This window comes from Falco rusticolus, chromosome 4, assembly GCF_015220075.1.
Source record: "Falco rusticolus isolate bFalRus1 chromosome 4, bFalRus1.pri, whole genome shotgun sequence".
NCBI classification, from domain to species: Eukaryota; Metazoa; Chordata; class Aves; order Falconiformes; family Falconidae; genus Falco; species Falco rusticolus.
The window spans coordinates 35,138,413-35,151,042 of NC_051190.1; the positions used below are offsets into that span (position 1 = coordinate 35,138,413).

The window sequence follows — 12,630 nt, forward strand, 5'->3', positions numbered from 1 at the left end:
ATAGGTTTATCACAAGAAACAGTAATTTCTTTGTACTTTCCTTCAACTACTAATATTTTTCCTTTAACAGGCACACATCAGCTTATTCCAAGAGAATTTATTTGTAAACTTACCACTGTTCTCCATGCTTTGTTCAGCATTAGCATATGTACGAAGAAACTCAGCAAAAGCCCCATCTTGCTTCAGCAGCTCCTGGTAGGAGCCCATTTCAGAGATTTCTCCATCAGACATCACCAGAATTGTATCCATTTGAGGCAGATAGTTGATAGCATGGGTTACCAAAACACGTGTCTGAAAAAAAAAAAAAAAAAAAAAAAAAAAAAAAAAAGAAGAAGAAATATTTTTCTAACATCTCAAAATAGTAAAGACAAAGGCTCAACTACTACTCCTGCTGCTTGACTTCTGTGTATAATACAGTAATAACTATGGACAGGCATGCAGCATTTTTAAGAAAAACTACTGTTCTTGTCTTGATTTTTCCATCAAAGAATTCTGAATTACAGACACCAGACCATATTTCATTATAAACACTCTGTTTTATAAAAATCCTCTAATAATCTCAGAAGGATCCTTTCATTTTTCAGATGTTTGAAACAAAAATCTGAATATGCAACTTGACAAACTCTGAATCATTTGAACTCAGCAAAGAAAAACAAACCATTCTCTAGAGACAAGTATCTCATTATGACATACTTTATTTTTCAGGATTCCTTTTGGTCCAATAACTTTTTCAAAAATATGTTTCCCAACATGAGCATCAACAGCTGATAAGGGATCGTCACATAAATAGACATCTGCATTACAGTAAACCGCCCGAGCAAGACTGACTCGCTGTTTCTGTCCTCCAGACAAATTCACACCCTGGGGAAACAAGAAAATATGATCCTTTATTTACAGCTAAAAAGAGATGTCTTACTCCAGTTTGTGAAAGACACAAGTCATACGTGGTTTATGCAAATCAGAGAAATTTCAGCATTGTATGAAATAGATCTCCATCACAAATAATTTCACTACCACAACAGCATATGCACAGTCAAAATCCCCCGGAAGGAAGTTTATCTATTAAGTTTTCTCACTACCACTGAGAGCTAGTTAAAAACAACAACAACAAAAAACACAACAAAAAAACCCACCATTTACTAGTCTTGTAAAGCAATTCACCCAGACAGACCTACCTAGAGTGCACATTCAGGGGCTACTTCTCTTTTCAGCTGTATTTCTGCAGCACTGCCTCTGACTCAATAAACAAACTCAGTTCACACTCCACAGTTTGGCTGGCCTGCTGATCAACAAGCAGGATAAAGCTGCACCCTTTACTGAATACAGGACTGTCAGCTGGCCACTGCACCACACCTGTAAGTAGTCAGCTTGCAAAGCACCTGTCTGTTTTCTGACCAACATCAGCTTAGCAGAATGGCGAGCAGGTTACGTACACATACCCTGCTGGCCAGGTGGTCAGGGGACACTTGGTCCTACTCCCATAGCAGAGCACTACAACATCTATGCAAGCTTCTAAATCTCACACCACCCATATTTTTGCAGCCAAGGGCCAGTTTAGAGTGGTGGTTGGCTTTGTGGTTGGGTTTTTTTGGGGGGTGGGGTGTTGTTTGCTCATTTTAAAGGAAGCTAAGTGTTCAGAAGATTCTTCTCTTCCTGCTTCCATACATTTTTCTGCTCTATGACCATGGCAACTTAGAGACAATTAAAAACTGTCATTGCAAAATGCTTTTTCATTTGTAATTGAGGACAGGTTTCCTCCTCTTTGAGGCTTCAAGACAAGAAAAACATACTGTCCAGGTTTGCCTCATTGTAGAGGGTTGCTACTCTCAGTGTTTCAAATTCAATACAACATTAAGATAAAGTAGAATAAAAGTCATATGGCCTTAACTACAAGCAATAGCACTGTTACAGTAGAGTGGGCATTTAAAGTACCTTTTCTCCTATTTCTGTTTTGTCCCCTGTAGGAAGAATCTCTATATCAGGCAGCAGTGCACAAGCCTCAATCACACGCTTGTACCGGCTCTCATTCTTCTCCCTTCCGAAGAGAATGTTATCTTCCAGAGTTGCATTTTGGACCCAGGCTTGCTGAGGAACGTAGGCTACTGAGCCCTGCAAGAAAAATGAAGTTCCTTATTCAGTACTTAAAAGTCTCCACACAAAGTCAAAGCACAGCAGGGTTCTGTGAGGCCAGCAGTGCTAATCACCTCACAAGCTGCATATGGTCATTTCAAAACTGCACAAAGTAGTTCTTGGGCTACACCTGCCTCCAAAATGTTATTTTTCTAATCCACCCTCCAAGTGAGGTAACAAAGGGTGTTGGTAGCATACAAAGGAATTCAAACAAAGTATCATTCTCTAACTTAAATTTGGAGGAAACATTTGTTTAGAGAATATGCACAATTACTGAATGTCAAAAGTCATTAGTTCCTTCATATAGTTATAAATTATGTTCTGCATAAAACGATTTAACTTGGAATGCAAGTGTTTATCAAATGCATCCCCGCCAAGAGATTTCTGCAGAAAGTAGGGGAAGTCATTTTCATATAAAAGTCAGTTCAAAGGAAGAGATTGAGCTACTGCAAAGTATTCTGCTTTGAAGATGAGTTCTGCCTTCTTTCTGCACAAATAATCATTGAATCATGAAATCGCCTACTTTATTTTTCCAGAACAATTTTGGAGATGATCAAATGTGCATTCTTTCAAATGCAACATATTTGTTTTACTCTTAAAATAATCCTCTTTCCATATATTACAACAGCAGCAAAATCCAAAACAAGGATTTTTTACTTATTTACTTTCAGTTCATTTGTCCTCTGTGAGCTCTGTGCAACTCTGATGTCTAAGAAAGTACAAACTACAGGAGCAGCTTTTCGCATGTTTAGGTATCTAGGTGTACCCTCTCCTTGTAATTCTCTGACATCTGAGAAGGTATGAATCAATACTGCTCTTCCCCAGGCTGGAGCATGTATAATAGGCTCCCCACCTCATACCCAGCTACTAACAAGACTCCCCAGAATACTTATCTTTGAGACCTCTATCGTTCTCTCTATTTGGCTAAATCTGAAACCAACAGATTGTTGTTGGGTTGAGGCTTAACAGGCAACTACACAGAGCGCAAGCTAAGGTGTTGCTAGGAAATAATGATAAAAAACACATTCCTTTGAAAAACTGTCTCTTCCCTTCTTCATGCCACTTGGAAGTCTAGAATCCCTCCGGCAATACCCACAAATTGCTGAACAATTCTTCAGACATCCCACCTTGACAACAACGTAGCCTTCCTTTTTTTCCATCTCCCCCAGTAACGCAGACAGCAATGAAGACTTTCCACAGCCAACTTGACCAACAATAGCTACCAAGGAGCCTTCAGGAACAGTGAAATTAATGCTGAAATAAAGTGCACATAATTCAACCTTGCTTGCTGGCACATCCCAGTAGTTAAACAGTCAACTGAGCAGCCCATATAAAGCCAGATGCAATGGGAACGCTCACTGCAGATGCTGACACAGCACAGAAACGCTTGAAAAAGCAAATCTCTCATTCAGAAAGCACCCAGCTCTCTTCATATGTAGGACATAGCATTGTAATATGTAATTAGTGAAAAGAGGAAGAAAGAAAAAACCCACTGTGACACAACCTGTCCAATATTTCCCTCAAACACTCTGTGAAGACAAATGTAAATACCAATGAATGCTTCCCAAACAGCACAAACGTCACAAAGACAATGCAATTTGAGGCCCAAGAAAGAACAGCCAAATTTAAGGGAAGGGACAGGGCACAGGGAAGACACGGCTCGTAGATGCATCACCCCGGTTACTTTGTTAGTCATACCATGTGCAAGGTTTTTCACTGGCTTTCCGCAGCACGGGAATCAATGATGGCAAGAGTTAGCGAGAAGACGATTTTAAAAGGAAGACTCTGAGGTCCTAGTGCAAACGTGAGGGGCTAATCCGGCTGCATCCTCTAGATGGCGCTATCCCATCTACAGCGCACAGCTAGACGGGATCTGAGCCTTCCTCTCCTCCCAGTACACCTCTCCCTACTCCTCTTTACGCATGCCATACATACTACATACTTTGTAAACCCCTCTAGCTCGTGAAGCCCCTGGTATAAAAACAAAGGCATAGAACAGATGTAACTTGTTCTGTTCCTTTAAAGCCACAAACTCTTCTGCATACAGATCTTATAATTCAAATACAGATCATTTATGATGCAGCAAGATTACGGAGCAGAATGAAGGGTATTAATTCTTACCTGTTCAGTGAAGGAGGATCATTTTTTGACCAGCTAAATGTTGCATTCTTTACAACAATGCATCCTTCAGCTGAAAAATAGAAAAAATCCTATTTATAGAAGTGCCAGTGCAAACAGCTAAATTGTATGCTCTGGATTCATGCCACAGAATTCAATCTACGCACATCCATGCAAAGGTATAAAAGCTACTTTTCCAGCAGAACCACCATCCACTCCTCACCAAAAGCTCTTGTTCTGCTTTTACTGAATATATCACCAGCAGAGGTTCTGAGGTTCCACTTAGTAACCAGGAGGTACATGAATGTCAACCATACAAAGACCCTGACCTACTCAGCTGCATCCTCCTTTATCCAGCAGCTCTACTGCAGCACTGCAAACTCTGTTCAAGTAACTAGCAGCCTCAATCTGACTTGTTCTTCAATGAAAGCATCAGCTAAGCTGCCAATTCCATGTGTGAAGCCAAGTTACTACAATGATAGGGCAAAGTCAGTCAAACCACCAAATAAAATAACTTCAACCAAAAACACTGTTCAGTGAAACATTGTATGGTACTGGCACCTGTAGATTTTTACAGCAAACAGCTCAAAATATACCACTGCTAATTCAACCAAGTATGCAATAAATAATTAACCTAGGTATATATTTACATTAGTATGCAAGTAAAACACATTATGGACAAAAAAAAACCACCCAAACAAACAAAAAAAATCCCAAAATAAAACCACACTAAAGATTTGTGAGCAATGTATTCATGGTTATCAGCTAAGAAAGGGAGGAGATATTCCCAAAAGGAAGATGAAGAGGAAAATAATCAGAAAATAAAAGAACTACAGCAGATGACTGCTCAGCCAAAAGCCAAGTGACTAAAATGATAGAGCTTAACTAACCACATGACAGGGAGTGATGGGGATTTCACTATCTTTGTAAAAAGGAAGAAAAAACATTTAGAAATGACTGACGTAGTTACAGTCAAGTTTTGTTTTGCATTAGTTTTTCAGTAAATCTGCCTTCACACTTATCTCCTAAACGGCTCTTTATACCCAAAGCAGCAACACTGGATACAGTGGGAGAAACACGGGGTGTAACACACTTTCCACAAAACAGAATGTAGAGGCATCTGCCTAAAATGGGACCTATCCTTTTTCTTCAAAGATACTGAAGTGTTACACGATTGTTTGTCTCAAAAATGCTGGCGTTTGGCACAGCATTAATTATCATTTTCTTAACTGCCTACAAATTTCAAATGGCTACATTTAAAACAGTGTAACAAGTAATTTTTGAAGTGACGATCTGTGTCTGGATGCAACCATTCTGTAGTTTGGACACAGGAGTCAGGGACAGGAAAAAAACTACCTGAGAAGGTGGCAACAACTTTATATAATTTCCATTTTACAAACTCACTTTTCTGCTTTCTGGCTAAATTTTATCAGTGAAATCCACCAAAAGGGAGTACTTTTGTCAAAGAAAGCAAAAGAAACACTGTGAAGACACCCAAAACCTGCACACACTGTTTTTCAATAGGAAAAGAAACTCACCCTCTGTGACGGGACCCCTGATTATGCTGTCTGGATCTAACTCTTCATGAGACAGGAACACCCTAAGGCGCTTCAAGGAGACACTGGCCTGCATGGGAAAGGGATGCAAAACTTTCTTACACTCTGCTCATTATACTCAAGAGGTTGTTGTTTTGCACCACATATACATTACTTCATTATTATGCACTCCTAATCCCTCCTTAAATCCACTGCATAGTTGCTTGGATAGTCAAACTCGCACTTCCCAAACCACAGGAAAGAGTTGATTTCAGGAATACCCATTCGCCATAACCAGGATTGACAATTTTGCTTGCACAGCACTTAACACACAGGAAATCCAAAGCTCCCCTTCTGAGGCAGCTGAATTTCACCAGCAGACATTCTCTAAGCACAGGAATGTAATCCTTCCACCCAGTGGCTACTTCTGTGCAGAAGCACCTGTTAATGATTGAAGACTTACTTCTACTATGCTGCTGATAACCACAGGAAGCATGTTCAATGGAAACCTGAGGATGTTGAATAACGCTAGGGAAACAAATGCCTTCTGAGCATCCAAGATGTTGTTCTTGTCTATCGTGACGTACACAGCAAACGTGGACAAGGCAACCTGAAACAAAGTGCAGTGGTTACAGTTAGGGCAACGTTTTTTTAAAGTCACTAACTCAGGAGTCCCACAGTCTGACAGATGGAATCAGAGGTCTACAAATCAAAGACAGAGTAATGTTCAGGTAACTTCCTTGTTCCTGGTAACACTTTCTGCAAAACAAACATTTGATGTAAACCTATTGTTGTAAAAAGAAGTTGATGGCTCCTCTTGGAACAGTGTCTAGTGCTCACTTTCTTCATACAGTTAGGATAAAACCACAAATGTCCCAGACTATTTGTGGTCACATTGCAGGAAAAGGGAAGGAGAGAAACGATCACTTGTCTTTCTTGCTGCTCTCTTTCAGTTTTAAGGTATGCCCCGTGGTACCAGATACTGGATCAGTAACATACATAGAAACACCCCAATGCTAACCCATTTTACATTTTGTCAAGACTACCACAACCCTACATCTCCAAGTACAGCCCACTATCATGGACAGATTGTTTTCCAAGAAACTGGAAACGTTAGTGCATTACAAAGACAAAGCCTTATAGTACCTAAAGAGTTCATAAGCTTCAACTGTCAGAAAAACATAAGATCCATGCTGAACAAGAAAATGATGTTGAACCACTGTTATCAATCATAAGCTATAAAAATATTTCAAAAAATCCATACACCGATTTAAATTTTTCTAAAATGTGTTGATTAAATTGTAGTAAAATTAAACTAAACAAAATGTCACTTTGGGATATATTCCCTTCTTAATTTTTCTTCCATGGTAACACCACTAACACCTTGGTATATCACAAGATCCAGCAACATTTTCCCACAGACTGCCACTTAAAACAAGAAATCAAGGTAGGCTGACCTTCAGCATTCCCTCTCCCACAAGACTTGAAACAATGTGCTCAAATGCCCAAGTAACAGTCTCATCTAAGCACAGCATCCATTGAAGACATTAGTATTTCTGTTAAAAATCTGACTGCTGTGGAGACATGTATTGTTCTTTGAACAGCAGCTGACTCAGCTGTGCCTGGTAGAGTAGCTTGTTTGTACAGTCCTTAGTTTGGACAACCCTATGCCAGGAAGAAAGCCCTCCCACAGAGACCAAAAACAAGGCCAGGTCCAAAGAATAACCTCACAAGCAGCATGTCTGCAATCTTGTGTTACCAGCAATTAGTCTGAAATACACCCTTATCAGCACACACAGCAGTAGGGGAGGTACCACAAATTGAATAGTCTCCTGACACCATTATTAAACAACGTTTTAAAGAGCCCTGGCCATGGAAACACGAGAAGGAGCAGAGGAAATAAGTTTTCCATGTCTGAAGTGCTTTCAGGTAGGCGCTTGCAACAATTCTTTAATCAGATGTTCAGAAGAACATATATCCATAAAATGGGATGTTAAACAGCAGCCTTACACTTCAGGCTGTACTGTTTCTGCCCCAGAGGCATCACCTCCCCATCCCCTCCCACCCCCCCACCCCGAGGCAAGGACCATTGCCAACACATTCACAATGCGTGCTGAAACAGAGCTACTGGCTAGGCAAATTGTCTTCTCAGACTCTACAGAACAGCATCAAGGAGTCCACCTGCAGATTTTTATTTAGAAACTTCATTTAATAATATATTTACATCAAAACTAGCTCAGACTTCTTTTAGAAAAGCATTTGCTTAAGAATGCAGCTGATATTTCCTACCCAGGGCACTGCTGCTTCTGCCTTTCATCATGCCCAAAACATAACATAAACACTAAAAATGTTTGCGGGAAAGGAATCTGAGACTGGAAAGTACACTTAAACACCTTCAACTGGAACAACACATATTTTATCCTAATGTAGTCAAGGCTTTTATTTGCTTCTGTACACAAAAGCAATGGCCCCTTGTTCTGATAGGATCTGAAGCAATTTTTATATGATCTCACCCTTCTCTCCCTTTTATTAGTTTAAATGTAAGCTAACCACAAACAGTGGGGATGTTTTCAAATATCAAGAATTATTTTTAAAAAAATATGATCTGAAGCAATCCCAGCGTATGCAATGGCTTTACCTCTCCACATGTTTCTTAAAACAGATGCTGAGAGAACCCAAGCCAGAGGTACACTTGGTGCACAATGTCCCACTCAAGGACTCTTATCTAAGGACCTGCTGCTATCAGAAAGATGCTGAAAAGGAAAGGAAGTTTTACTTGTCAGCCACAGCTACCACCTGGAGGGTACTGTGCTCATTAGTAGCCTCTTCTAAATCTGACAGTACATTGAAATCTTAGGTTCTTCAAGTACACTACCAAAAACAGAGAAGGATGCAGAGAAAGTTTTTATTCTTAAATACTTCGGCCAATACCTTCTAGAATACATCCAACTGGCTGTTACTAAGTTTCAAAGAACACAGTAGTGCCTCTTCATAGAGAAGCAGAAGACATGTGTTCAATTTCCCACCTCTGCAGAGGGCATTCTGACTCTTCCGCTCATTAAAAAACAAAACCAAAACAAGTTCCCATGCATTGGCTTGGAAATCATGGTCCCAGAAAGGAGAGCAGACTTTTACATTCGTTTCACTTACCAAAAAAGGAGCACAAACCCAAGTGAAGGTTGCCATTGCAGCAAGGTAAGCAGATTTTTTTAGGACTTTGAGTTCTTTTTGTCTGATCTCTAATACCTTCTCTCTGAAGGCTAATTCCCAAGCATAGAGTTTCAGAACTTTAATCCCATTGAGAATTTCATTCATCAGCTTAATTCTGTTGTCTTTGCTCTTCATTTGAGCCACCTAAAAACAACATTGCAAAAAATAATTAGCAGAGCACAATGCTTGGCAGAACCACAAAGTTCTAAGCTTTGTATTTTGCAATAGCAAAATTTACCTCATTATCATCAAAAGCTTACTAGCTTCCCAAGCAGGAAATCTGAGATGCTATCTGAACAAACAAATATGCAGAATTAATAAGATGTTTTAAACCAATTGAAAGAATGCTTCATGCAACTAAAAATCCAAACCATGATCAAAGCAATTGTGACACTGGTTTAAGTGGGATTAACCCTGCATCAGGGAGCCCTGGGACTCAGGTTCCTCTTAGGTACAATATGCAGATAAAAAAACCCCAGCCACTAGAATCAAGCTTCAGTGATGTGCAGTTTGCATCTAACCTTAGACCAAATGTGGTTTTTCATCATTTTCAGCACTAGAAAGCGTAAGTAGAAGCAAAAAGCTTTCTACTCAGCCATAAGAACGCTGGTTCTTCAAAAGTTTCCATCTTCATAAAGTATTTTAATGAGGGCAGTGCAAATTTGAAACAATGTTCTGACTCAGCACTAGGCAGTCAGTAGACTGCACCAGTACAGCTATCCCAGACAGCTGTTACCAACGGCAGTGTGGCTGTGACAGGCTAGAACACCCCTGCTTCTCCCATGGAGGAACCAAATACTGTGGTATATTTTGATGAACATCTAGAGCTAAAAATTTTCATTTACATAGATCAATCTTTTCTGACATTCAGTAAATTCAGTTCGTAGTGAAGTCTGTACCAGAAGGCACGTGGTGAGGCTGCTGGAAGTAGTTCTTGCAGTAAAAAACATGAGAGTTTGAGTCTACATTTACTTCTGGGCGCTCTCTGTAACAAACTGATCCCCTCTGAATAAAATCAAAATCCACTAGGGACCAAGAACAGGAAACAACTAAGAATTCTTCTTCCTCATCCCTTCAAGGGGAAAAAAAAAACCAAACCACACACCAAACCAAAAAAAACCCATAACAAACCAACAACACTGCAACCACCATCCTCGAAGTGTGATTATTTCGCTCATTACAGTTCACTAGGCAGACAGTAGTTTACATCTGCACTTCAGTTCTTAGGCAGTAAGTTAATAACAACTAATTCCAAACCGATCGCTGGGCATTTAATGAACCTGGCTAAGCTGCTACCTTGGTCTTAACTACTGCAAAATTTTCAGACCATTATATACAGATAAGCTGAAAGGCCAAAATATACACGAGTTTGTTTAGTCCACATACACAAGAGCTGTGACCTTTCTTTCCCTCCCCTTTTTTTAAGGGATAAATAGAGGAAGGGAAAAAAATTTAAAAGGACAAACCTCAGGAACGAGTCAAAGAACAGAACATGATTCTTAAAAACACACTGCCGCATATATAAAGATTCTAACCTGATAGGTTTTTGTCTTCATTGCCATCACAGCATTTATCGGAACCAGAAGGATCATGACAGCCACACCTGCCAGGACTGAAGGACCTAAATTCTGAAAAGCACTTAGTTGTAAACATTTACTCAAACTCATTTTTTAAAAATCTTGGGTCAAACCACTGCATATGCTACAGAAAAGCATTCTGAAATAACTTTTCAACCTCTTCTTCCCTTTTCAAGAACAGCTTGGGGGAAGAGGAGGATCAAGCATGGGCTTGGTTTGACGGTTTTTTTTATTTTTGAAATAAACATACACATATAGCCCCCATATAGACAGATCAATAGCTACATATACTGCTCTGTTTATTTATACACACATACAGAGATCTTCTAATGTTTTCCAGTTTTTGCTGGTTTGTCTATTCTTCTGATCTAGAGACCCATGCAAGGGCGTGACCAACTTCTTGGGGAATTTCATCACCTTTCTGATGGACAGTGAGAACTGGGAAGAGTCAGTCTACTGACTGTCTGGATTATAAACAGCAAGCATCTCATATGGCGACTCTCAGAGTGCAGAACCAAGATCACTTTCATTTAAATCAAGTGACAAAGTGAGATACTCTAGGTGCTGCAGTCCCCCAAAAGATAGTAGCTCCCATCTGCATCCTCCCCACATCCACTCAGATACACAAACTAAGAACCTCCTGCCTTCCTTTTGACAGCAGCGACAAAAGCAGCTCTGAATGGCTTCTACACAAACAGCATTTTCTCCACACTGCTTAAACCCTCTAGTGGTCTAACAGCTGTCTGTACTTAGGACCATAGGAAGCGGCACAATGCCAAAGCCAAAACAGGGAACAAGACACAATACTCACCTGCCACAGTAAGTACAGTGCTAATATCACCTGGAGAGGTGCAGACCAAATCATGTTTATATAGGTAGCCAAGTCCATGAATCTCTGAGCGTCCACAGACATTAGATTCACTATCTCACCCACAGTAGAAGTCTTTCTAGCAGAATTTGTGATAACAAGTGCCTAAGTGCAGAATAAAAACAAAATTAAAAAAATGAAGGCAACATAAGGAAGACCTACTCATTTGCATTTTCTCCACAGAATTCAAACGCTTTACAAAGCTTCATCTTTAAAATTACAAGCAACCCTTTTCCTACTTCATATTCTGTTTACTCTGCACAACTTACAAAATGCAAGTTGTATAGCTTGAAGCAAGCAGCTGGGTTTAAACTAAGAGTTAAAGACAACAAGCAGTCTTTAGGGTTAGGGTTGGTTGGTGGTTTTATTGCTTGGAGGCGTTTGCATGTTTTGTTTTTTAGTTTAAGAAGCACAATCTTCACTTTTCATCCCACATTTTTCTCACACAGAGCAATTAGTCCACAGCTTTCTAAAATGTTCCAGCTTATTCCAAGATGATGTGACACTGCTGCTAAATCCCAAAAGAAGCTGTAAATGTAGAGGCATCTTAATTTCTGCACAAACTGAAGCAGTTTCACACCTCCAGCCTAAATGAGACAAGGCTTCTCGTTTGGCAGCGGGGAAAAAGATGATGCCTGAACTTTAACTAGTAAATTAGAAAACTGCTCTGTCTTAAAGGCTTTCATTTATAAGTTAGATACACTCTTATTTCTATTAAGAGTTAGGAATCAGCCTACCAGAGTCTCCTAACTACTTTAATTATTCAGACTTAAGCAAAGCATTTGCAGAGTCACTGAGAGGTATTGTCATACATTTAAAGAAACACCTACCTTTCGATAAATTACACCAACAATAGCAGTTTTGAGCCTCATTCCAGTTACAAAGCAAATATGAAAATACTGGTGAAGAATCAGCGTCTGAAGACAGGCACAAAGAAACAGCAGCCCTGTATAGAAATAGCCTTGCCAGTTTGGAGCAGCTTTGTTATTTACAAAGTTGATGAGCAATCTGTGGAGAGAAGAATTAGCTCTCTTGGTAAACACAAATCAAAATGAAACATCAGGGTTACAATCTTAAGATTATTCTAAACATTAGATGGCTCATGCAAGAACCCAAAGTACCAAACTAGGATAAAACACTTAAGCAAACTTCCTAGACATTGGAGATCGTTTTATACTACCACACATCACCC

The 12,630-nt window shown here is 39.7% G+C and overlaps 1 protein-coding gene across 4 annotated transcripts in view; it reads right to left on the reverse strand.

Annotated features, from left to right (window-relative positions):
• LOC119147101 (multidrug resistance-associated protein 1) overlaps positions 1-12,630 on the reverse strand; it is a 57,497-nt gene that overhangs the window by 21,074 nt on the left and 23,793 nt on the right. For all 4 annotated transcript variants that reach the window (XR_005103947.1, XM_037385661.1, XM_037385662.1 and 1 more), the window contains exons 9-19: positions 12,269-12,446; positions 11,382-11,543; positions 10,529-10,621; positions 8,934-9,137; positions 6,247-6,393; positions 5,787-5,874; positions 4,252-4,321; positions 3,258-3,384; positions 1,933-2,109; positions 694-861; positions 114-291 (exon numbers count right to left, since the gene is read on the reverse strand). Coding sequence is in view for 3 of the 4 variants with exons in the window: in XM_037385661.1 (XP_037241558.1) it covers positions 114-291; positions 694-861; positions 1,933-2,109; positions 3,258-3,384; positions 4,252-4,321; positions 5,787-5,874; positions 6,247-6,393; positions 8,934-9,137; positions 10,529-10,621; positions 11,382-11,543; positions 12,269-12,446 (1,592 nt within the window). In the remaining variant the exon portion in view is untranslated. The remainder of the gene's footprint in view (positions 1-113; positions 292-693; positions 862-1,932; positions 2,110-3,257; positions 3,385-4,251; positions 4,322-5,786; positions 5,875-6,246; positions 6,394-8,933; positions 9,138-10,528; positions 10,622-11,381; positions 11,544-12,268; positions 12,447-12,630) is intronic.